Consider the following 27,259-nt stretch of genomic DNA (forward strand, 5'->3'; position numbering starts at 1 on the left):
GGATGTGGGAATGTATATGTCTCATTTACTCAGTTGTGCAGATTATAGATATTCTCAGGGTTCAGAAGTTGAGTATACCTAAAGATGGATAACTTTCTTCTGTCCAAGAAATTCAATGCTAATTATAAGTGAAGGAATATTCCTATACTTTTCGCACTATAAGACGCACCTGACCATGAGATGCACCTAGGTTTAGAAGAGGAAAACAAGAAAAAAAATATTTTGAACCAAATGGTGTACTAAAATATTTAATAAAATATAACAGATTAATATTTCAACCATGTAAAGTGAACAGCAGTCAACAGCAGTATTAAGAACCATCATCACTATCATTAACTAATGAGGAGAGACTTTAAGGTTCAAGTACTCTTCTAGTTTTCTGGGAACCCCAGGTCAGGTAATACACATCACAGTCTGTGACGCAATATTTGCTTCATAAGACGCACTTTTTCCCCCTCACTTTTGGGGGGGTTGAGGGGGGGAGTGCATCTTATGGAGTGAAAAATACAGTATATGTCTGGGAAAACTCCCTGCAAATAACACCTCAGAAAATGAACAATGACTTACTGAGAAATATTTCAATAACATATCCATGTTATTAATAAAATGCTAAAATTTTAACACTAGAAAATAGATCTAAAGCTAGTTATTTCCCAAAGTAAAAAAAAAAGACTTAAAAAGAATCACTGCAAATATAGAACATTAAGTGTGTTACTTAATTCCTCTATGAAAACTGTTTAGTTATAAATCCAGAGTAATTGATAACTATAAAATCTTACTAGATTCCTTGTATTTATAGGATTAGATTTTACCATAGGAAATATTCAGTTACTTAGAAAATTTTTATAAGGAGGTTTACCTGATGGCAATGATAGAACAGAGTGGAAAGAAGAATCTAGCTCTGATACATGTTCTCTGAATATTTGAGACTCTGAACAGTGTTCACAGGTACTCCAAGTTGAAGCTGATTGCAGACAAGGTGTTTGTGTAGTATTTAAAAACACAGTTTCTTTTGAAGGCAAAGTCTGCAAGAGAAAAATATCATTTAAAGACTTCATTTTTTTTTTTTTTTTTACTTGAAAATTGAATCAGAGAGAATGTAACAGTTATAGCACAGTATCTGAATAACAGAGAAAGAGGTCCTGGCTTAAATCACCTTGGAGAAACACCTCTAAAATAACAGAGTAAGTGAGAGAAGTTACTTAAGGCCATGAATGTGATGAGCTTTGACTAGACCTTTTCAGTATTTCAAAATGAAGAGCAATGTCTGTGAAAATGGTCTTTCTTCCATCTTATGAAATCGCAATAAAGAAAAATGAGTGTGACAAAATTTGGGTGAAAAGAAAATGGTTACACTCCAGATTAGTGAGCAAGGGCTATACTAAGAACTGTGTATACCCTCTTCCTCCTGGCAACCTATTACAACCAATGAATGAAACGAGCGTCTGCCTTAAATTCTAACCACATACAATATGTACATTCAAATAACAGTGAAGTACTATGAGTATTTTACATGTTTACATTAAGTAAAATTTAATTGAAAATAAAACATTAAAAAAGATATGCATGAAACATGCAATATGCTACATGAGTTTTTTAAGAAAAAGATTTGAGTCCAGAAATCTCAAGAAAATCATGTTACTGCGTCAAAAAAGTATGAATACTAACCAACTGAATTATATTTAATTTGCTTTAAAAAATTTAAGTGAATAAAACTTCAAATGCATGTATGCCTGAAACTTTAGTTGGAGAAAAACAGTCCCTGTTATATATGCTAAAATTTATCACATAATGACTTCTGTTTACATTCCATTGGCCAAGACTTAGGTGAGATAGTCACACCTAATTACAAGACAGACTAGGAAATGAAGTCGTTGTTATTCTGGGTGATCTAGTAAACAGGTGAATTTTTATAAAAAGATACAACATGTGGATACATGATTATAAGAACGTGGAGTCATCGCCAAGATGTATTCTAATTATGTTATATATATAAATATACAGGAACTGTTGCTGTTTCTTACATTTACAAGATGCACTGGTACTTTTGACTCATTATAGAATTATCTGCTCTTTTTTGAGGTAATTTAGAAAGATGTAAGGTACACATTTGAAATTACAAAGAAAAAAATGTGTTAACCTCGCTTTTTCCACATATGGCTAGAGCATTATATATAAAAAATCAATAAAAATCTGAGTATTTACCATATAATTAGTTTTCTCTTGAAATTTTTCCAAATCCAGGAAACCCATTAGCCAATTTGAAACTATCCTAAATAATTATGGAGACAAGTGAGGGGCATCTAGGAAAAGGCCTTTTTATTCCCTGTAGAGAAAGTGAAGCCCAGGAGGCTGAAAAGGAATGGATGGAGAAATAAGAGAAAAACCGGGAGATTCTTGCCAATAAAAATGCAAATGTCTAGAGAGTCTGATCAACAATACCATATGGTGCATAAAATTCAAGTAAAATCCTGAAAAATATTCATTAAATTTTTTAACTTTAGTAATGAAACATTTTATATATATAAAAGAAAATATATTTTATAGGGAAGGCATAAAATAAATTTAAAAAAATACCTATATTCACCATCCTACTTTAAGAAACAGAACAACACTGATACCTTTGATAGCTTTTCCTCTTACACCGCCTGCACAAGCCTGTAAAAGAGATTGCTACTAGATTGCTATTTTCTTCCTGATATCTGTGCTGTCTCCCTGTTCAAAGCTCCTGATTTCTGGCTGGGCACATCTGTTAAGCCTTCTTGCATCTAAAAATGACCAAATTCTAGCCAGAACATCGTGAAGAGAAATCATGTGTGCTATGTCCAGGAAGTGGCCTTAAGAAGGTCACTTCTTCCTCCCTTGTTCCACCTTGCTTCCTGTCACAAAGCTGTGGTAGTGAGCCACTGTACCCATGTGGGTGAGGGTAATGCTGAAAGCACCAGCAGACAGGCAGGAGGAGCCTGGCTCCGACGTAACCATGTAAAGCATAGCTGTCATGACTAGAATATTTTCAATCTACTACAAGACAAAGAAATAAATTTACATCTTGTGTATGTCATTATTTGAGGTTTCTGTCATTTGCAACTAAACCTGTATCTTAAATAATATAATGTGCCTCCTTAATCATATTTTTCTTTCAACTACTAGGAGTAACTGCTATCCTGAATTGTCTCACATTCTGATTTTCTTTATAGTTTTTCCAGATAAGTATATCTTATCCTACATAATTTACTACTTAAATCTGTATGCTTTAAAAATGTATATACACAGAATAATGTTAAGTATATTTTTCCTGCTTTATTACTCAAAATTATGTGCATTCAAATCATCATTCTCCTCTTTATAAACACCTTGATTGTTTTTATTTTTTTATTACTATGGAGAATGCTATTGTAAATGTCATTATACAAGGGTGGTGGGCAAAGTAGGTTTATAGTTGTTTGTATGGAAATAATAGAAATAAATACTACATTAATAAATAAATATTAATTATTTTCACACTCACAATTGTAAACCTTTCTTTCCACCCCTATGGTTGTGACCTGACAGGTGGATGTAAGAATTTCTTTAGAGTACAGTGACAGAGATGCAATGACTAGGTTACACAAATGTGTTGGTATAACAAAGCTGTTGTAACTACGTTGACACTTGAGAGCAGACCTCAGGCCTCACTGCTTCACACCCGCGCCAACATAGTTACTGTCAGACTTCTGATTTTTGCCAATCTCAGAGTACACAAATAGTGATTTCATGGTTAAAATTTGCATTGCTGTTTATTTTTTAAGTTGAGCACCTTTTGATACCTATAATTGGCCATTCACTTTTCCTTCTTTAGGGAAGTATATGTTTTGATGATTTTTTAAAAATTGGGAGGTCTTTTTCTTACTGATTTTAAAGGTTTGCTTTATATATTCCAGGACGTTCTATATGTTGCTCCCTGTCTGAGCTTCTTTTCACTTTCTTTGTGGTATCTTTTGATCAACAGACATCCTTAGCTTAAATGTTTCCTTTTATAAATATCTACAATAGAGGTGCCAGGACCATTCAATGGGGGAAAATAGTCTCATCAACAAATGGTGCTGGCACAACTGGATATTCACAATTAGGAAGCAAAAGAATGAAATTGAATTCCTACCTAACTCTGTATACAAAAGTTAACTCAAAATGAATCCATGACCTAAATATACGAGCTTAAAGCCATAAATATCTCAGTAGAAAACACAGGGTAATCTTTATATTGGCTTAAGCAATGGAGTCTTAGATATGACACCAAAAGGACAAAAAACAAACAAAAGATAATTGGACTTCATCAAAATTAAAAACTTGTGCATCAAAATTGTTATCAAAAATAGAAAGAGAACCTGCAGAATGGGAGACAATGTTTAGAAAATGCTTATCTGATAAGGGACTAGTATCTAGAATATATAAAGAATTCTTACATCTCAAAAAAGACAACTCAATTAATAAGTAAGCAAAGAAAAAAATAAGCAAAGGATTTAAACAGACAATTCTCCAAACAAGATACACAAGTGGCCAACAAGCACATGAAAATATGCTCAGTATCAATTTCCCAGTCATTAGGCAAATGCAAATCAAAACCACAATGAGGTACCCCATCACACCCATTAGGATGTCTATAATTTTTTTTAAAAGGAAATAATAAGTGTTGTTAAGGAATAACAAATGTATAAGTTATGGGACCCTCATGCATTGCTGATGGGAATTTAAAATAATTCAACTCTTGTGGAAAACAGGTTAGTGGTTTCTCAGAAAAGTTAAACACAGAATTACCATATGAGACGGTAACTCCAGTATTCAGTAGTATGTGTGTAATCTGCTCCCACATTTTAATAGAAATAGTAGCACATGAACTGTACTGTGTCGTGCCTTTTTCCCTGGTAAATGGTACATCTTAGAGACCTTTCACATCAGTTTGTATAGAGCTTCCTAATTCTTTTTTATAGGATTCCAGTGTATGTATACTCTAATGTATTTAGCAAGTCTCCTGTTAATGAGCATTTGGATTATTTATAGTTTTTGCTTTTACAAGCAATGAAGCAATGAATTATTTCATATATCAATTCATATTTAAAAGAATAATTTGAGGTGAAGTTCACATTACATAAAACTAACAGTTTTAAATTAAAAAGCCTTTAGTACATTTACAATGTTGAGAAACCACCATCTCTTGTCAATTACAAAACTTTTTTATCACTCCAAAGTAAAACTCCTTACCTATACCAATACTCCAGCCCTATACCAATACCACACCCTCGTAACACCTATATAGCTTTAAAATCTGGTAGAGCAAGTCCTCTCAATGTATTCTTTGATATTGTAGTACTTACTTTTAACCTTTGCACTGCCATATCAATTTTTCAATGAATTTGTCACATTCCAAAACAAGCAAAAAAAACCCACATAAAGCAAACTACCCTTTGGGATTTTAATAGGCATTGTATGAAAGCTATGAGGCTATGAGTCACTATGAAAAGAACTGACTTCCTATAATATTGTAGGTTTCCTATTAATGAATATATATAACCATTTATCTAGATGTTATTTAATACCTCTCAATAAAGTCTTATAAATTTTTCTGCAATAAATTTGTACACCTCTAGCTAAATATATTACAAAATACTTCATAAGTTGTTAATATTGTAAATGGTATCTTTAAAAATTAATTTTACTTTTTCTGAAAAATAATTTTACAAACTGATTATAACTTCAAATAATTCATCTGTTTATACTTTTGGATTTTCTACAAAAACAATCTGCAAATGACCATTTTGAATCCTCCATTTTAAATTATATATCTTTTACTGTTTGTCAAACTGTGCTGGATTATCCTGGCAGTAAAAGGGGGACTACAAATGACAGCAGTGGGCATCCTGTATCATCCCAGCCCAAAAGGAAATGTCTCCAGTGTTCACCATGAAGTGTAATGCTTAACATACACTTTTGTAGATACCCTTTAAAAAATCAGATTAAGAAGGTTACTTTTCTTTCATTGCAGAAAAAGCATTTCTAAGAGGGAAGTTCATAGCTACACAGGCCTACCTCAGGAATCAAGAAAAATTCCAAATAATCTAACTCTACAGCTAAAAGAACTAGAAAAAGAACAAACAAAACCCAAAATACACAGGGAAGAAAACAGATCAAAATGGAAATAAATAGAAAGTTTAAACAACAAAGATCAATGAAACCAAAAGCTTATTCTTTGAAAAGATAAACAAAATTAGGCAAGCCTTTAGCCAAACTCATCAAGAGAAAGAGAGCAAGAAAACTTACAACCAACACTACAGAAATGGAAAGAATCATTAAAGAAGAATACAAACAATTATACGTGAACAAATTCAACAATTTAGAAGAAACAGATAAATTTCTAGATGTATATAACCTTCTAAGACTGAACCAGGGCAAAATAAAAAATCTAAACAAACTGATTATTAGCAATGAAAATGAAGGAATAATCCAAAACTCCCAACAAATAAAAGTCCAGGGACAGAGAGCTTCACAGGTGAATTCTACCAAACATTTAAATACCTATCCTTCCTAAAATAGTTCAAAATACTGAAGATGAAGGAATGAGCATTAACATCATATGAAAACCAGACAAAGACATTACAAAGAAGAACTACAGGCCAATAACCTCGATGAACATATACGAAAAAATTCTCAACAAAACATTAGCAAGCTGTATTCAACAACAGAAGAAACACACCTCAACATAATAAAGACTGTGTATAACAAATCCACAGCTAATACTCCATTCAATGGTGAAAAGCTAAAAGCTTTCCTCTAAGAGCAGGAACAAGACAAAGATGCCCACTATCACCACTTCTATTCAACACAATACTGGAAGTCCTAGCCATGGCACTTGGATAAGAAAAAGCAATAGAAGTCACCCAAACTAGAAAGGAAGAAGTAAAATTCTCCTTACTTGCAGATGACATACTATATAGAGAAAGCCCTAACAAGTCCACCAAAGAACTATTAGAACAAATTCAGTAAAGCTTCAGGATACATAATGAATATACAGAAATATATTGCATTTCTATACATCAATAATAAATGATCAAATGGAGAAATTAAGAAAACAATCCCTTTTACAATGCACCCAAAAGCATGAAACACCTAGGAATAAATTTAACCAAAGAAGTGAAAGTCCTGTACTCTAACACTGATAAGACATTAAAGGAAGAATGTGAAGAAGATGCAAGTAAATACAAGGACATACCACACTAATGGATTAAAATGATTAATATTGTTAAAATGTCCTTACTGCTTAAAACAAAATATGGATTCAATGCAATCCCTATTAAAATACCAATAGCATTCTTCTCAGAACTAAAATAACCAATCCTAAAATATATATGGAACCACAAAATACCCCAAATAACCAAAGGAACCGTGGGAAAGAACAAAGTGGGAGGTATCATGATCCTCAACTTCAAACTATACCACAAATCTGCAATAATCAAAACAGTGTGGTACTGGCATAAAAACAAATCTACAGATCAATGGGATAGAACAGAGAGCCCAGACATAAACCCTGTCTGTACGGTCAGTTAGCCTGCAACAAAGGAGGCAATGTTATAAAACAGAGTAGAGAGTCTCTTCAGTAAGTGGTGTTGGGAACACTCAAAATGGACTGAAAACTTAAATGTAGGACCTGACACCATAAAATCCTTTTGGATATGTCTGCTCAGGCTTGAACAACAAAAGAAAAAATAAATAAACAAATGGGACTACATCAGCCTAAAAGTTTTAGTACGGCAAAGGAAATCACCAACAAAACAGAAAGACAACCTACTGAATAGGAGAATTAAGTCACGAATTATAGATCCAACAAGGGGTTAATATCCAAAGTATATAAAAAACTTAAATAATATACGCAAACCAAAAAATCCAATTAAAAAATGGTATTTCTCCAAATAGGATTTAAGATGGCCAACGGACATATTAAAAAGATGGTCAACATCACTAATCAAAAATACAAATCAAAACCACACTGAGATATCACCTCACACCTGTCAAAATGGTTATCATCAAAAAGTCAACAAATAATAAGTGTTGGTGAGGGAAAAAAAAAGTGTTGGTGAGGATGTGGGGGAAAAGGAACCCTCATACACTGTTGATGGAACTGTAAATTGGTACAGCCACCATGAAAAAAAATACGGGGAATTCTTCCAAAAATTTAATTTAAAATAGAGCTGCCACACAACCCAGCAATTCCAAATCTGCACTTTGACCTAAGTAGGAAATTAATTTATTTTCCAATGTTAAACCAATCATGCATCTCTGGTATGAAACCAGCTTTGTCAAATTTCATATTCTTTTTATATATTGTTGGGTTTAGTTATTACCATTTTGTTCAGAATTTCGGCATCTCTGTTAAGGACAAAATGTTTTCCTTTTCAAAACTTCTTGTTTATATAAAGAGTATGCTAGTCTCAATTTATTTTCTTTAAGTTTGCACAGGGTTGAGTCACATTTTCCTTAAGATTATTCAATAGCATTTGATGTTCAATTCAGTGAAGTCATCTGAATCTCAAGTTTTCTTGTGAGAATTTTAATTATAGATTCAATTTTTTAAATGGTTATAAATTATTCAGGTTTTCTCCTTTTTGATTAACATTGATATGCTACCTATTTTTAACAGCTTTCTCCATTTTATATAAATTTTTAAATTTAAGGACAAAAAGTTGCCTATTTTCTTCCACTGTAATTTTTAGAAATATCTGTATTGACAGCAGGACACACTGCCATTCTGTATAATTTAGGGTTCTAATTTTAAGAAAAGACATTGATATTGCATAGGCATGCAGTTGGGAGGTAACAGAACCCATTAAGAACCATAATGACTGAGCTGTAAAGTGACCAGCTCCAAGGTAACATCCAGAATAACCTTGATATAATTGTCAGAGCACAATAGCATGCAGCAGCTGAATTACGGCAGAACACCTAAAAGTCAAATTAAAGTCTTTCTTTCAAACAGTGGAATACTATTAAAAGACTTGTACATATTTTTCTTCTGAAGATATTTTATTGTTACTGAGATTCTAGATATGTTATTTATTAAATAATTTAACTGTTTTAAGCTTTGTCAGGATCCAACTGTGGTCATGAAAAGGACAATGTATTTTTAACTTCACAGAGTCTGCAGGAGGACTGTTCACATGTCCATATTCTTCTTATACACAGCCCTTCTGGAAGAAAGGCCAAAAGGAGACAATAACTAATAAAGGAGCCTAGGAATAATAAGAATGTATGTTGTAGGCCCAGAAAACCCACTTTTTATGAAATAATGAATAAAACATTTCATTCCTTACAAATGTTTTAAATCATTAAAAATAGCTAACTTACACTTTGAGACGCTTTTGCCAAACACTTTATGAAAGTAAAGCTGATACAAGATTTAACATTTTAACAAATGCTTTTAGAGAAACATTAATAAGCAGTACGCAAACTAGTACTGACTCAGTTTCCCTAAGATTTTTAAAAAGTTTATAAATACAGTTAACATTCAATATTATTTTGTATTAATTCAGGTGTACGGCGTAGTGGTTAGACAATTGCATACTTTACAAAGTGTTCCCCCAAGATTTTTAAGAAACTAAAGATATATTATTCCTATTTGCTAAGCAACTTCCAAACTGCATTTACAAGTAATCTACAAACAAAAAAGCACTGCATTCATTTATATATGTATAGATTATCTTCTAGGTAACACAGAAAGTAAATTAGTCATTTTAACATGTTAATGTTGATGTGAACCTTAGTACAGGGATGGCAAATAACACAGCCCGTGTGCTGCTAGTCTTCCCTCACCGGTGGCAAACATCGATCATAGCCCTCCCCCAAGCAAGATATCAAAATCCTTCTCAGGCAGAGCTTCAGACAGCCACCAGCCACTACTAATCGGCTGCAGTAAGCAAAAAAAGGCAGGGAATATTTTCTATTCTTTTGTAAGCGACTGGAAAGAATTAATACACCACATCAAGGAGAATGAAATGGGCTATAAAAAAAAATAATAATCGAGGACCACACAAGTTTAAAGCAATGACTTAATGTTTGTTTCTTTGGGTTCTGAAACATGTTTCACTCATCCACTTCACAATGGGGTTTACAAAATTATTAATCAGATAACTCTGAGCGGCAGATCTGGGTCGTGTTCTACTGCAACTTAATTCCTAATGTAAATATCAATTACCATTAGGACCCTTTTACAAAGTGAACTAAGCAATATCATAATTTACTATGCCTCTTCTTCCTCTTCAAAATTTTTCTTAATTAATCATATTGAATCAGTTAAGAAGTCATTTCTCCTTTGAAACGCTTTTTATACCTGTCCATTTCATTCATTCTTTATAACCTTCCATCTGGATTATTGTAATATCCTCCTAATAGAGCTGTTTTTTCCAGTCTCTTCCCAGAGCAAGTTATCCTGTTAAAAGGAACCAAGTCAATCTTTCAAATACTTTGATCATGTCATTCCCCACACCACAACTATCACTGATTTGACTCCTCAGGGTTGTTATAATCATTGAATCATTATCATCATCATCATTGTCATTCACATTTGATAAGGACTTATATGCCAGGCATCGAGCTAAGTACATTTCAAATGTGATACCTCATTTAACAACCACACGACTCTATGAGGTAGACTTATGTATTTTTCTTTATTGTTTGATTCAGCTGATGTCTTAATTTAGGGTTATCTAAACCTCAACACAGACCCCAAGTGAAAGACTGCTTAATGGTGACAAACTTCTCCCATCCCTGAATGCATGTATGCTCCTTTGCTGCAACTACCGTCAGTCAGTGGAGTCTAGTTCTCCATCCTTTAAATCTGGGTTGGCCATGTCATTTGCTTTGACCTACAGAATTCGGTAGAAATGATGTTATTGAGACCCAAGGCCTAGGATTCAATAGACTGGCAGCTTCCTCCTTGCCATCTTGAAGCACTGTCCAGAAGTGCAATGTAACACAGCCATTCTAGCTAGCTATTGCAGGATGAGAGGCCCCAAGGAAGAGAACTACATCTCCTCAGCCAGCAGCCAGCACTACCTGCTGGAAAAGCAGTGAGGCCGACTTCTTCCAGCTCCAGCTGACTATAGAGATTGAAGGTAGTAGCCGATTTTTTATGGATGAGGAAAAAAGAAAGTAAAACTAAGAGTTCAACCCAAATAATGTGTTTTCCAGAATTCATGCATAAAACCATTAAAATTTGTTGCCTCCCCATAGGAAATAATATTTAGGCTTTTTAGGATTTGTTACCTTCCACATTTATCTACAATTAAGTAAAACATATCTTCTCAAATATATGTTACAAGTGCTATATATTTAATTCAAGACAGGGCTGAAGAAGCATATTATGGCCAAAGAAATTTTTTTCTTTAACTCTTAATTGAAAATGAAGTTGTACTTTAAAGAAAGCTATCAACCGCATTTACATTGTAATACTTTTATACTAGTGTATTATTCTGGAGAACATATTCATATTTTAAATGTGCCTGCCAATGCATTTTCCTGTATCTAAAGATATTTCTATAATGTAGGTAGATCTAGTAATATTATACCAAGCATAAAAAAAGCATAGATTTTCTAAGAATAAACTGAAGTGTCCTAGTAATGAGTAGGTTTAGACAGCAAAAGATGAGATTCAGCTAGAAGAATAAAAAAGCCAAAAAAATCAAAACAGCTTCAGAAAACACAAGGCGTTTTAACAACTGTTGCTATGGATTGAGATTCTATAGGAAGAAACAGTCTGAAACAGTTCACAAAAGATTCAAATCAGATCTTTTACTCAAGTTGATGAAAGAGGTAGTGTCAAGACTTAGCATTAGCACTTAAAACTACAAACCTGTACTTTATTTAAATGTTAATTGTGTTTTTATTCTACTTTGTATTTTAATTTCCCATATTAACTGTGTTATGAATATTAAATAAAAAACATATATAAAGTATTTGTAAGTTAAAATAGTGCCTGGCAGATTGTAATTGCTTAATAAGTATTAGTTATTACTTGACTTTCTCACTGGAGATTAGTATTATAAAAAGGGCAAAATAAATTGAAAATGCATACTAATTTATACTTTTTATTAATTTTGACCAGCAAAGGAATAATAATCTCTGCAAATAATGATTCTAAATAATTATTCCAATCCTTATGCCTCTATTTCTTTCATCTTATCCCTCTGGCAGAACAAGTAGAGTAACAGTTGCCTCCGGAAATGTGGGAGTTAATAACCTCAGAGATCTGCCCGAGGAGATTTTTAGGCAGAATGTTCCATGTGCCAATTGGTTTCATTTTTTGCCTATGATAAAGTCTGGATGGAGTAGGATGAGCTTAATACAGAGCTGTAATGTTTTCAAGCAAAAGTTTCACACAGTAAAAAATGACATCAATTCAAAGATCAAATCCCAGGAACTGTCAGTAAAACTGAGGCCTCCTTCTCAAGGGTGTGACTGTAAGACCTTTGTTAAGACCTTAGAAAGGTTAAAGGCATGCTCATAGATCTTGCATCTAGTTAATAGGGCTTCTAAGACTCTTCAAGTTGAGCCTCAATGATCTCCAAAAGTGCTTCTAAGTCTCTTAAGGGTATTATCCCACAGCCACTTCATACAAAGGCCAAAATCGAGAAGAGATTTGTAGATACTACTTTTGCCCCATGGAGTTCATTTTGATGTGATACATAAGAAGTCCAGAAAGTTTTAGACTTGAACTTTTTAAAAATTTAATCATCACTATTTTTTTTTCCCCCATTACCATTTAGTCTCCTTGTGTAAGACAGAAGTAGTTCGAATAAAAAGGCCTCTGGGCCTTTATTCTACAGATGGGCAGCATAGTGAAAAAACTAACATATGCAAAGGAAGCCTTTTTTTTTTTTTTCCTTAAGGAAAAGAAAAGGCAATTCAGAGAGGGCATAGAAGAGACCAGAGGACAGAGGTAACAGTTACAAAGACCCACTTCCAGAGGTACAGGCCCACATCAATGAACCTGCAACATGTTCCTGTGTATTTTACAACTACTATATTCCTTCCATTTCCCCGTCTGAGCAATGTCTATTCTGACTATCCCTATCTCATTACTATATGTTGGGTATGTGTAACGCAAATAACTAGTAACATTAGTTCACGTGTCTTTCAATCTAGAGGAAGCATACTTGAGGAACTGTACCCAAAAAACCACACCTGAGCAGCCACACAAAAACATCTCAGTTCAGGTACCTGGACATGATGTAAGACAATGAGGTGACGGGATAGGACATTAGAGGTCTTTGGGAGAAAAGTTAATACTTCCCTCCCAACTGCAGATCTCAAATACTGTTTCTATCCACAGGAAGTTAAATACATGCATACAATGCAGTTCAATGTATTTTCGATTCTCAGTTCAAAATCCACATATGCAAAGGGCCAACTCAGGTTACATAAGGATTTTCAACTGTGCAGGTGTCCTTTTTCTTGAAAGGTGGTACATGTTGGTAGGTGAATAGCTCTATCAGTGCATTTCCTGCCTGTAAAAATTTGGGGTTCCCACAACTTTGGTTCATTTTGTCAGTCTCTGTCCCTTTCAGTCTAAGCTGACAGTGTTTCTGTTATAACATTTTAAAAAACCTTGTGGGTCTCCCCTACATGTATGTTAAGATGATCATGTCATTAGACAAGTGTGTTCTCCCCAGATCTTTTCTGGGTAACCCCACCTCTAACCCTGACTTCTGCTAAGAAAGTTGATTGGACCACTGAGTCACATACCTAATCTCTCCACAAGTTTGTCCAGTCACACCCTTGAGTTCTCTCCAGAGCATGCAACAAGATGATAATTTTCCAAATTATCAAATTCTGGTTCCTTTTGCTCAACAATTCCTTCCTCAATCTGTCAACTTCCTCTCGTATTTTACTATAAACAAGGAGAAATCAGAGTGCAAATTCTATACTTTGCTTGATAATTTCCTCAGCTAACTATCCAGCAGTTCAGTGCTTACAAATTTGATTTTCCATGCAATAGTAGACTATTTATCAGCCAAGTTTTCCACTACTTTATAACAAGGACCACCCTTCTTTCAGTTTCTAATAAAATTTCCATCAGAAATCTTAACAGGAGCACTTTTAACATTCTGTTCATGATAACATATGCATTCTCTAAGATGACGGCACCTTCATCTTCCATCCTCACTTCCTTGTCAGCTCCCATCATGGTCTGGGCTTCTTTATCATACACCTCAAAATTCTTCTAGCCTCTCCCCAATACCCAATTCTAAAGCCACTTCCACAATTTTAGGGATTTGTTAAAGCAGCACCCTTCTTCCAGGTACTAAACTCTATATTAGTTTCCTTGGGCTGCCGTAACAAATTGTCACAAATTGGGAGGCTTAAAACCATAAATATAGTTTCTCCCAGTTCTGGAGACCAGAAGTCCAAAAATGAGGTGTTGGCAGAACTGCACTCTCCCCTTTTTTAAATTTAATATTTATTGGGTTTTTTTCCCCTTATACCGCCTTCTCCCCAGCAGTCACCATACTGTGGCACTCCCTTTGAAGTATCTAGGGGAGGACAGTTTCTTGCCTATTTCCGCTTCCAGTGGCTCTTGGCATTCCTTGGCTTTCAGTAGTATAACTCTAATCTCTACCTCCATCCTCATAGAGCCTTTTTATCTGTCTCTCAAATCTCTCTCCTATCTCTTATAAGGACACCAGTCACAGGAATTAGGGCCAATCCTAAATCCAAAATGATCTTATTTCAAGATCATTAACTTAATTACACCTACAAAGACTGAATTTCCAAATAAGGTCACTGTATTAGTTTGCTAAGGCTGCCGTAAAAAAAGTACCCCCAGTGAATGGTTTAAACAACACAAATTTACTGTTTCATAGTCCTGGGGACTAAAGGTCAGAGGAAGGTGTCAGCAGAACTGTTTTTTTTTTTTTTTTGAGGACTGTGAAGAAGAATCTGTTCCATGCCACTCTCCTGGCTTCTCGTTTTTGCTGCCGATCTTTGGTGCTCCTTGGTTTGTAGAATAACTGACTTCAGCCTTCATATTCACGTGGCATCCACCCTGTGTGCATGCATCTGTGTCCAAAGTTTCCTTTTTATAAGGACACCAGTCAGCCTGAGTTATGGCCCTCACTAGTCACCTCATCTTAACTAATTACATCTGCAACAATTCTGTTTTCAAATAAGCTTGCGTTCTGAGGCACCAGGGATTAGGACATTAACATATGAGTTCTTGGTGACACAATTCAACCCATAACAGTATTTCATTCCACTATCTTTTGCTTGCATGGTTTCTTTTTTTCTTTTTTCATTTAAATTTTATTTCTCAGTTACAATTTACATTCAATATTATTTTGTATTAGTTTGAGATGTACAGTATTCCCTCACTTATCACAGGTATTACATTCTACACCCCCCCCACAATAGGTGAAAATCCGCGAAGTAGGAACCTTACATTTATTTTAGTATTTATATATATTTTAAGGCTTTATAAACCCTTCCCACACTTATAAACTGTTCCAGTCCCTTATTAACCTTTCCCACTCCCTTATTAACCTTTTCCACACTTTTATAAACACTACGTATGTTCTTAAACATATTCTACACTCTCAAACCTACGTAACTTTAACAACATACGTATACAGTACTGCAAAATCCCGCGATATAGTGAAAAATCCGCGGTAAATAATTAAATATAATATTTTTTAAAATCCTGCGATACAGTGAGTCCAGGATAAATGAACTGCGATACAGAGGGACTGCTGTACAGCATAGTGGTTAGGGAATCATATACTTTACAAAGTTTTCCCCAAAATTTCCAGTGCGCAGCTGGAACCACACACGAAACTACATAATGCTTCATAAATTTGTGTGCCATACTCGTATAGGGCCCATGCTCATTTTCTCTGTAGCATTAGAATTTTTGTGTATGTGCTACCAAAGCGAGCACGCTTCCACGGTTTCTAATTACATGTCACTGTAATTCTTATCCTTGTTCTTCTATAGGTAAGAAGTTTTCCTCTCTGCTTTTTTTTTTTTAATCAAGATTTTCTCCGTCTTTGGTCTTCTGCATTTTGAATATGTTACGCCTAGGTGTTTATCTTTTGGTATTTATCCTGCTGATGTAATCTTGCTTGAGTTTTCTAGATATGAGGTTTGGAGCTTGTCATTAACTTTGGACAATCCTCAGGTACTATCACTTTGAATAGTTTTCCTGCTCCATTCTCTCTTTTACCCTTCTTGGTATTTCAGTTACACATTTGATATACCCTACTACCTGAAACTGCCCCCAATTTCTTGGCTGTGCTGTTCTGGGTTTTTTTCCATTCCTTTTTCTCTTTGCATTTCAGTTTGTAAAGTCTCTGTTAGCCTGTCTAAGCTTGCCAAATCTTTCCTCAGCCATATCCAGTCTATGAACAAGAAAAGCATGATGGGCCCATGAAAAGCATGCTTTATTTAGGTTACAGTGTTTTTGATTCCTAACATTTACTCTTGATTCTTCATAAGAGCTTCCATCTCTCTGCTTACATTACCATTTGTTCTTGCATGTATTGTACTTTATCCATTAAAGACTTCAACATATTAATCGGTTATTTAAGAGAATTCCAACATCCTGGTCATACTTGAACCCTGTTCTGATTATTTGTCCCCTCAGCATGTCTTTTTCCCAGCATGCCTTGTCACTTTTTATTCAAAGTTGGACATGATGTATCAGGTAACAGGACTGAGGAAAATAGGCCCTGAGATGTTATGTTAATCTGGCCATCAGTGGGACTATTTTTAACGTCCGCTATAGTTGTAGGTGCCAGAGATCTCAGATTCTCCCAATGTCCTTATTTTTGTCTCCCTTATTGACTTCTGACTTCCTTACGTACTCCCTCTCAGAAGTCTCTGCCTTACCACTGTTACACTGCGGTCTGGGCATGGTGGTAAAGTGTAGGGAGAGGACGCCTGTCTACTATAGCAGCTCAATCGAGTACAATCTTATGATTAAATCTCAGTCTCTGAGTGGGTCTGCGTTCCCAGTCTGTGACCTTAGTGTTTCTTATTTTCTACCCACTTCCAACTTAGGTGAAACAGGAGGCTCCGTGGCATGGCGCAGGGATGGGAGAAATGCTCTTCTGCCAGGAATAAAGCTCTGGTAAAATCTTTTCCCCTGAAAAGCCTTGTTTTATTTTAGACAACACTCTGGGCTTATTTCATAAAGGTTACCCTACCCCTTCCATGCCAGAGCCACTATGAACCATTCTTGTCTCTTCACTGTGAAAACCCAGTGGAGCCTAGTAGTGAAATCCATGAAAGTGTGGGGGTTTCCTAAGAGTGTGGTCCTCAGGAGATTTTCACTCTCAACCTAGTCCACACTCAGCATCTTGCAATTCATCAAAATTGCCATTTAAGTGTTCCTACCAGTTACTTTACGGCTATTGTGGCTTCTATGCCGGGTAAGCAGACCTTGGCTGTCACTCGCTGGATCTGCTACTCTCCATATTTCAGAGCGGCAGTTTGCTCTGCAACTTCAATTCTCTTATGGGTCATAAAAAGTTCTGCTATGTCTTTGATAGTAAGATGATTTTTTTTTTTTTTTTTTTTTTTGTAATTTATACATAGTTGTTTGCAATGAGTGATGATCACACAACTATCTATTGGATTGGCCAAAAAGTCCATTTAGTTTTTTCCCTAAAATAAGACACATTTTTCATTTTCAACAATACTTTATTGATTTGGATATTCTGAATATGTCAGCTATCTTTCACTATTGGCTTCTAGTGGGCAGAGGCCATAGGTGCTGCTAAACATCATCCAATGCATGAGACAGCCCCACAGCAAAGAGTTATTTGGCCAAAATGTCAATAGTACCAAGAAACTTCTCAAACCACTTTTGACATGTTCAATCAGTCACAGCATCTTCTCCATACACTGCACAAATGTTCTCTTTTTTGCATTTCAGTTGCATTTTTACCTTTCTTGAAATAATAAAGCATACTATGCTGAAAATGTTGCGCATTTTCTTCCATCTTCAATAATAAAATGACTGCACAAAAATTCACCAATTTTGGTATACTTTTTTTAAATGCACGCCAATATGACAGCTGTCACAATACAGTCTAAGAAATTGTTTTGAATAAAGTTAAAGCACTGCTAGAGCCATTGTACGGAAAAAGCTAAACGAATTTTTTGGCCAACCCAATACTATATACTACCTAAAAGCAAAGACTCCCACCTCTCGCTATTGCCCTTATATAAGCTTTTCTCAACCAGTACTCTAGTAGAGAGTTAAATAGAAAATGTTTTTTTAATTATTTTTTCAATTCTTCCAAGAATGCTACATTGCATTGCTAGTACCATTCTAGATACACAGGGGTAAGTATATTACATAAAATAAATGGCTTAGCCAATTCATCTCTTAATATTTCAGTATGTATTTGCTAGAATAATGATATCTTCTTACATAAATGCAAAATAGTTATCACACTGAGGAAATTCAACACTGACACAATATTTTTATATAACCAACCATTATAGTCCAGCTTTGTCAATTGTTCCAATAATTTTTTTTTCTCCAAAAGAATTCTTATTTGGATCACATATTCATTTGGTTACCATCTATCTTTTAAATCTCTCTTTTAATCTCTAACAGTTCCTCAGCCTTTCTTGGCTTTTATGACATTGACTTTTTCTTTTTAAAGAACATTGGCCAGGTGTCATTTTTTAATAGCATGTTTCTGATTTTGCTTTGTCTGAGGTTTTCTCATGATTAAATTCAGGCTATATCCCTGGTCAGAATACTACACAGCAATATTATGTCCTTAGTTTTGACCACTGTCAAGGTTTTTCTCTGGATCTCTACCATAGAGTTAAGACCATACAAATATCCTGCTCCTCATCAAACTTCTCATTCCTGATGCTAGATTTTGCTTGCCCAATCAATTTTTACTATGATTACTGCAATGATTCTCTAAATTCACTGCTCACTCCACATTCATTAATCAGCATTCTATTGTACATTAAAGTCCTCACATTCCCCTTTTGATCAGTCTCTTACTCTCTTTCATTAGTATGGACTAATGGCCTCCTGTTTTTTCAATGATTCATTACTCCTTAGTTATCTGGATGCTCAAATAGTCCCAGATTTGATCAGCGAAAGGCTCTTCAAAGAAGCTCCTGGATTCTTCTGTTAGCCCCCATCATTTTTTTTTTTTTTTGAGCATTTCCTCTTTTCAGGTAACATGAAGATGTGACAGACTCATCTAACATCTTCTTTTCCCCGGCACTGGAAATCAACCTTTTCTTCAAAGGTCCCTGGTTCCTTTCAGTAGGGAATATTAGTGCCAGGTGCACTCACTGCTATTAGGGTAGTTTGATTTTAGACCTGTCATATCCAATTTGGTAGCTATTATGCACATGTGGCTGTTTAAATCAAAATTAATTAAATTAAATTAAAATTCAGTTCTTCAGTTGTATTACCCACATTTCATGTGCTCAATAATAACTATGTGTATTTAATAGCTACCATATGAGTCAGCACAGATATTTATAGTGTTTCTAGCATTACAGAAAGTTCTGTTGGACATTATTATTCTAGACACTTTCACAAAACAAATTTAGGCAACACAAACACACAGACACACACACACACCCTAAGTTCTCACTCTCTATTACCTTTTCAATATCTTCCTATGTTCTACTACATTAATTCTTTCTCATATAAAATGATTATTTTTTGAGCATGTATTATCAGACAGTTACTGTTCAAGGCCCTGTAGATTTAGAAATATACATCCATGTTCTCTAAAAGATGGAGGCATAGGTAGATATGATTCACCTATGCGTGCAACCACAGAAAGAATTACAACTAGATCTCAAAACAAATAACACCCAGAACTTGCCAGAAAATCGAACTGTATGGAAGTTCGACAACCAAGGATTTAAAGAAGCCACATTCACCCAGACAGGTAGGAGGGGTGGAGACCGGGTGGAGAAGTGGTGATGGCAGAACATCATGGGCATACCACATTCATGTGTGGTGGATAAAAATCAGGAGGGATACCTTGGGAGCAAATAATCTCAGCCCCAGGCCAGACCACACAGCCCAGGGTTCCAACGCCGGGAAGATAAATACCCAAAACTTCTGGCTATAAAAACCAGCAAGGGTAGGAGCAGTGGAAGAAACTGTCAATTTTCAGGAAACTCTGCTTATAGGGTCCGCGCAGTCTTAAGACATATACAAACCCACCTACTCTGGGATTCAATACCAGGGCAACAGTTGGAAGGGCATCAGTCACATACAGGGAGTGGATGAAGTGACTGGAAATGCGGCAAGTGCCAGGCAAATTGCCAGAAGCCAGGAAGCAGCACAGTCACCTCTCTAGGACCTCCCCCCACACAGAGCCACAAAGTGATGAAGCAGGTAGCCCACCCTGACAATTACCTGAGGCTCCACCCCACACAAGGGAGGCTGCCAAATTGTGGAGGCAAAAAAATATGGCCCAGATGAAAGAACAGAACGAAACCCCAGAAAAAAAAAAAAAACTAAATGTAACAGAGATAGCCAACGTAGCAGATGCAGAGTTCAAAACACTGGTGATAAGGATGCTCAGAGAACTCATTGAGTACAGCCACAAAATAAAGAAATGAAGGTTACACTAAGTGAAATAAAGAAAAATTTACAGGGAACTGACAGTGAAGGGAAGGAAACCAGGATTCAAATCAATGATTTGAACATAAGGAATAAATAAACATTCAACCAGAACAGAAAGAAACAAGAATTCAAAAAAACGAGGAAAGTATAAAAAGACTCTGAGACATTTCCAAACGTTCCAACATCCAAATCACAGGGATGCCAGAGGAGAAGAGGAGCAGGAAATTGAAAACTTATTTAAAAAAATAATGAAGGAAAACTTCCTTAATTAGGTGAAGAAAATAGACATACAAGTCCAGGAAGCACGGAGAGTCCCAAATAGGTTGGACCAAAAGAGGACCACACCAACACACATCGTAATTAAAATGCAAAAGGTTAAAAATAGATAATCTTAAAAGCAGCAAGAGAAAAGGAGAGAGTTACCTACAAAGGAGTAAGATTATCAGCTGATTTCTCAAAAGAAAGTTTGCAGGCAAGAAGGGGCTGGCAAGAAGCATTCAAAATAATGAAGAACAAGGACCTACAACCTAGATAACTCTTTCCAGCAAAGCTATCATTTAGAATGAAGGGCATATAAAGTGCTTCCCAGACAAGGTAAAGCTAAAGGAGTTCAACGTCACCAAGCCATTATTACAGGAAATATTAACAGGACTTATTTAAGGAAAAGAAGATCAAAACTATGAACATTAGAAAGGCAACATATTCATAGCTATCAACAACTGAATCTTTAAAAAAAAAAACCCACAAACTAAGCAAACAACCAGAACAGGAACAGAACCATAGGTATGGAGACCATATGGAGGGTTATCAGCTGGGAGAGGGAAGGGGCAGAATGGGGGAAAAAGTGCAAGGATTAAAAAGCATCATTGGTAGAAACAAAGTAGACAAGAGGACTTTAAGAACAGTGTAGGAAATGGAGAAGCCAAAAATCTTATATTCATGACCCATGGACATGAACTAAGGAGGGGGATTGCTGGAGGGAAGAGGGTAATGGGCAGATGGAACATACAGGGAAAAATTGGGACATAATTTTATTACATAAAACTGTAATAAAATAATCATAAAATATACTTAAAAATAAAATGTAGAATATCATAAAAATAAAATATTAAAAAATATAAAAATTAAATGTAATGAGAAGAAAAGTAAATGATTATTATAAAGTAATGTATTATTATAATACAGGGTATTAAATCAACATATGCCCTATAGTGGGGAAGTCAAAGAAGGCTTCCTGAGAGAAAAAAGGATAATTTTGGGGTGGGGGCATTTGCTATTATCCATCACTTGTTTCGTCTCTGTTCCAATTATTCATTTAAAATGCTTTCTTTATCTCTCCTATCTTTTCAAAATTGTTTATCTTATAAAGCCAATCTTTTATGATGCATTTCTTAATAACTTTAACAAAGCCCCTCCAAAACTGAAAAATATATCTTTACTGATTTCAAGCACACATAAAATTTGGTTTATTTTTGATGTTATCAGTGTAATGGGTTCTAAGAACATAAGGTTTAGAATCAGACTTGTTGCTTACTAGCTGTGTGACCTTGGGCAAGCTACTTAATCTCACTAAGTCTCAATTTCTGCATCTAAAGGTAGTATTAATAACTCAGATTTATATTTTTGAGGATTAAATAAGACAATGTACTGAAAATGCTTAGTACTGTGACTGGAATAGAATAAATTTTATGGTTTACGAGTAATGACAATCTTGAACTTGTTCCTTCTCTTTTTTGCTAAAAGTTCTAGATTTGTTCACATCTTTCCTGTCCAATCTTGACATATTCAAGGCATGTATATGGCATTCTAGTAACATCTAGCAAATCCCCTAAATTTCTCAAGCAGATTCCTCCCAGTCCATAAGTTATGACATTAACATGTAAAATATTTAAGACAATTATATTTCTATCAAATTACAAAATCAATCCAAAAATATTATTTATCTATTGCTTATAGCAACTTTAAATAAAAACCATTAAATATGACTTCATATATAAAATCATTAAATAAAAATATTTTCTCATTTGATAAATTCTGAAATAAAACTAAATTTAAAAAATATTTTCAAATTGATGAAGCCTACTAGTGATATCAGAACTACTAAATGATAAAAACCAATCTATTAATAAAAACCAATTTGTCAGAATCCACATTCCTATTTCTAATTGGATCCTATAAATTGGTTACTAATGAAACAAAGCATCTTGATATTATACAAATATATTTAAAATACTTAACGTAGTCATTATAGAAATATTAATAATATTAAATGACAGCATCAAAAAGAATTTCCTTTGACATACTCTTTAAGAATTTAACAGGCAAAAAAAGCATGCCATACAAGAACTAGAGATAACTCACTCGCCCTTATCAGTTTGTTGAGGTATGCACTGAAGATTATGCCTAATATTTGCTAACAAATAAAAAATAAGACTTTTCAAAATGAGTGCTTTTTAATCAAGTATGTTTTATTTGTAAAAAGTGTAAGCATGGACATATAAAATTCATTCTAGAAAAAATAATTCGAATGCTCACCAGGATTAGCAAACACCAAACTTTAAATGGAGAGCAACGTCATTTTCTCTAAAATAACTGACAGCTGTTAAGATTTTACTTACTTTTTTCTTTACTAATCAAAGACAAGCATGGAGTATACTTATGTTTTCCTTACCAGTAAAATTTTAAAAATCACCTTTATATGTAAATTTCCTTCAAATTATTTTAAGTATAATAGTGAATTTAAAAAAAGATGTGAGAACTTTCGGAATACACAGATTATATTTTAAAAAGTATTAAATCCCACTAATAGCTGTCGATACCTATTACATCACTTATAAACGATATATTTAAAATTTTCTAGTTGTCAATTATTCTAAATAACAGCGTACAATCCATATCCTCTCGTACATAAAATATAATGACAGTAAAACCTCTGTTCATGTTTCCCAAAGGCAACCTTACCTGTGGAGTCCAATAAAAAGTAGGGCTCAATCTGTAGAGTTTTCGTTTGTGGAAACTCTGAAGCGGCCTTGTGCGAGCGGCTGTACTCATGATAGTCAAGGATGGAGATTTCAATCTTGTCCTGTCTTTTCTCCTTTTCTTACTGTGCTTCTGGTTAAGTAACCAGCTACTCGAGGAAGAGAGCTCATCTAAATTCTCTGAAGTACTGAAATGCCATGAAATAATTGGGGAGTGGAGGGAATAAAACGAAACGAACAAACAAACAAAAAAGACAAAGAAAACTAAATGTAAATTGCCTTAATCTACTATGACAGAAGAGTATTTATTTTAGCCAACTTTGTGGTAACAATTGGTGAAAGAATTGATATTAATGAGGAATTACAAATTCAAGTTGTGAAAATAATTTTTACTTCTGTTTTCTCCTGCAAAACAAATATCTGATAGGTTAGAAATGCTCAGGAGTTCACTAGTACAATGTAAATGTTCATTGCAACTCACTAATTCATGTATACTATACAGTGTTATAACTATTTAAATCACTTTTTTTGCATAAGGGTGAAATTACATAGGATAGGTTTTAAATAGGACAAAGCTCATCACTGTATTGTTAATTGCTCTTAAGCACTACATACTGTTTTAGTGAGTTTTGAAAAAAAGATGCAATCTTACTATATTTTAGAATTTTAAAAAACTTCTGATGATGCAGAAGTCAGAACTATAAAATAATGAAAAAGGTCACACAAACTGCATATGAAAAAGCATATTAAATTTATAATTATTATTCATACTAATTTTAAACATTACATTTTAAAACATCAGAACATCGGGAGAAAGTCAATGATAACTGCCATGTAAATTTTACTTTGCTTATACCAGTACATTATATATAACATAATTAAGCTTTTCAGGCACTACAACATACCAATTTCAACATTTCTTATATAGACAGAAGCTACTCAGTTTAGTATTCTAAAATCAACAAGTCAATTTGCTATATGTGACATATAAGTTTAATCAACATATATGTTCTAAATGAGCTATTTGGTTCAAGTAGAATCAACATTTAATGATAAATGCGAGATGTGGCTTTTCTATAGCACTATCACAGGTCTTCCTTATCCATGCTTATCCCCTCCAGTAGCTTCTATTCCCATCTTTTGGGAAAATAAGTCTGATCCTGTCATACCTTCTCTTCCCATCCCCACACTGCTTAGAATCTCTCAAAAGCCTTCCCACTACTCTTGAGACAAAGAGCTAAATCCTTAATGTAAAAGGCCCTGATTGGTCTGGCCCCTGCCATCACTCACCTGTCTCATCTTGCATCACATTACCTCTTGCTCCCTCTGTTCCAGCCACACTGCCTCATTTCATTTCCAATAACTCACACTCTCTATAACACAATATACTCATATGTTATTTCTGCTTCCTGGAATTGGCTCACATCCTCCTTCACCTGCTTATGAGCTCTGACAGCACTGTTCACCTTCCCTTCATAGCATATTCCACAGTGATAATTTTACATTTATTTGTATAATTATCTGATTAATGTCAGTCTCCCTTTAAGTAGTGTAGATACTGTTTTGTTTACCTGATATCAAAAGTTTCCTGATATTTTATAAAGATATATATATTTGCACTGCCTTGAGTTCCATTCTAAATATTTGACTCATTTGTTTACAAAAGTTAGTTTTTGATGGTAAGATATATCTTATTTTATCTTTATCTTATAATCAAATGATAAATTTATAAGAATAAACAGATGAAAGCTACAAGATATTTTGATTTAAAAGGCATTAATCAAGTCTAAAAAAAGTCATTTATTCTTAAAAAGTGAAAAATGACTGAGAGCTTTATCTAAAAAATTAATCACAAAGTCCTGACTTCACATTTTGTTAATGCTGTTTAATTTCTCTAAGTCATTTAATGACTTTCTGAAAGCACTGGTTTTCTATTACAATCCTAGAACATCTTAGCAGTTACAATAGTTATGGATGATAACAAAGGCATTCAGTTTGCTTTTACAGAGTATAAATAGAAAGCTTCAAGTGAAATTTTTAAACCATCTATTTCTATACTCTGATTACTGTAAGAACCAACGGCCCAGAAGTGAGTCAATTAATCATTTACCTGATATTTTACTATAAATCACTGCCAAAATCAATTTTTGCAAAGTGTGTCTTTATGTAATAATTAATAAATAAAACAATCTAAAGATATAAGCATATGGGAATATATATTAACTTCTTAATGTCGTCTTGGTGGTGGTGGTAATGGTGGACAGATGTGAAAGAACAGTCTAATTTTAAACTTCTTTTTACAAAGCTAGTGAAAGTCTAATATTTTTCAAAGTAAATTTTTTAAGTATTTAATAACCTTTGCTTAAACCAAACTGTATTCTTAGAAGGACTAGAATAAATATCATGATGTTCTGCTCAAATACCTTTAGTAAATAAGAAACTTTTGGACCTGGTTATAAATTTAGAATGCTAGAACTATAAAAACATAAAAAGATTTCATGAAGTTACTTTTAATCTCAATGAATAGCAGAGAATAAATATTCAACCCAGAATTTAGACAGTGGCTTAACATTTTCCCCACATTTACCTAGTCTCATAATTTAAACACACTTAAGAGAAAGCAGAAATCAATCATGGGAAAAGAATTAGAATGTGCATTCTCAAAGAGATTAGGATAGACCCTCACCCCAGTTTCCCACACATTCACATACAAATACCCAGGACCCACAGTACTGCTTTGAGTAGACCCTCACAAAATTTACATCCACCAAGAAACTCAAAATGTGACCTTATTTGGAAATACAGTCCTTGTACATGTAATGAGGCAAGATGAGGTCATACTAATTAGGGTGGGCCCTAAATCCAATCACTGATGTCTTCATAAGAAGAAACATGAATATAGAGAAGACCCACCCAGAGAAGAATGCCATGTGAAGACTGAGGCAGAGACAGGAAAGATGGTACATAAGCCAAAGAACACCAAGGCCTGCCATCAACCACCAGAAGCTAGGAAAAGACAAGGAGGGTTCTTCTCTAGAATCTTTAGAGAGCGAGGCCCTCCCTGACACCTTGACTTTGAACTTCTAACCTCTAGAACTGTGAAAGAATAAATATGTTATTTTAAGCCAACGAGTTAGTGGTGACTTGTTAAAAGAACAACAGGAAACGAATATATCCATAAAAATACACACCTAAGAATATTGTTTTTCCATGGTTTGTAAATCTCTATTTCAAGTCTCTCCTTTTCACCAGCACCAGTTAAGAGTTATTTGATGAATTCAACTGATACCAACCAAGGTAGGCAGCAATCTTTTCCTAATTACCCCAATGCCCAATGTCCAATGTCCTGCCAATAGTTGAACTTACTACCTTCTTTTTCTTTAATGGTGTTTGAAGAAATAAATACATCACAGACTCAGGTAACTCAATGATGGTTAGAGTGACATTAACCAATTTTAAAGAATTTTATAAAATCAAACTTACATAAACTTACTAAAATGGTCTACAGGCGCATTACTTATCCTCCAAGTGGCAAAAATAAATACCGCTCTCAAATGACTAACAGATCAACACCCAGGCATTATCTGGTATAAAGAAAACGGTGCCTTAACCAGACTATTTCTCCTACCTTGGGTAT

General features: G+C 34.5%; 1 protein-coding gene and 1 non-coding gene across 2 annotated transcripts in view; both read right to left on the minus strand.

Annotated features, from left to right (window-relative positions):
- Nucleotides 1-27,259, minus strand: part of KANSL1L (KAT8 regulatory NSL complex subunit 1 like) — a 110,188-nt gene that overhangs the window by 22,160 nt on the left and 60,769 nt on the right. Inside the window, exons 7-8 of the mRNA XM_090283307.1 lie at nt 23,606-23,810; nt 860-1,025 (exon numbers count right to left, since the gene is read on the minus strand). Of these exons, the coding sequence (XP_090139433.1) occupies nt 860-1,025; nt 23,606-23,810 (371 nt within the window). The remainder of the gene's footprint in view (nt 1-859; nt 1,026-23,605; nt 23,811-27,259) is intronic.
- On the minus strand, nt 15,849-15,955 carry LOC150022600 (U6 spliceosomal RNA). Its single transcript, XR_016513507.1, has one exon. It is a non-coding gene; the product is annotated as a U6 spliceosomal RNA (small nuclear RNA).

The sequence above is a fragment of the Furipterus horrens genome, unplaced genomic scaffold, assembly GCF_987537825.1.
Source record: "Furipterus horrens unplaced genomic scaffold, mFurHor1.1.pri manual_scaffold_1, whole genome shotgun sequence".
Lineage (NCBI taxonomy): Eukaryota > Metazoa > Chordata > Mammalia > Chiroptera > Furipteridae > Furipterus > Furipterus horrens.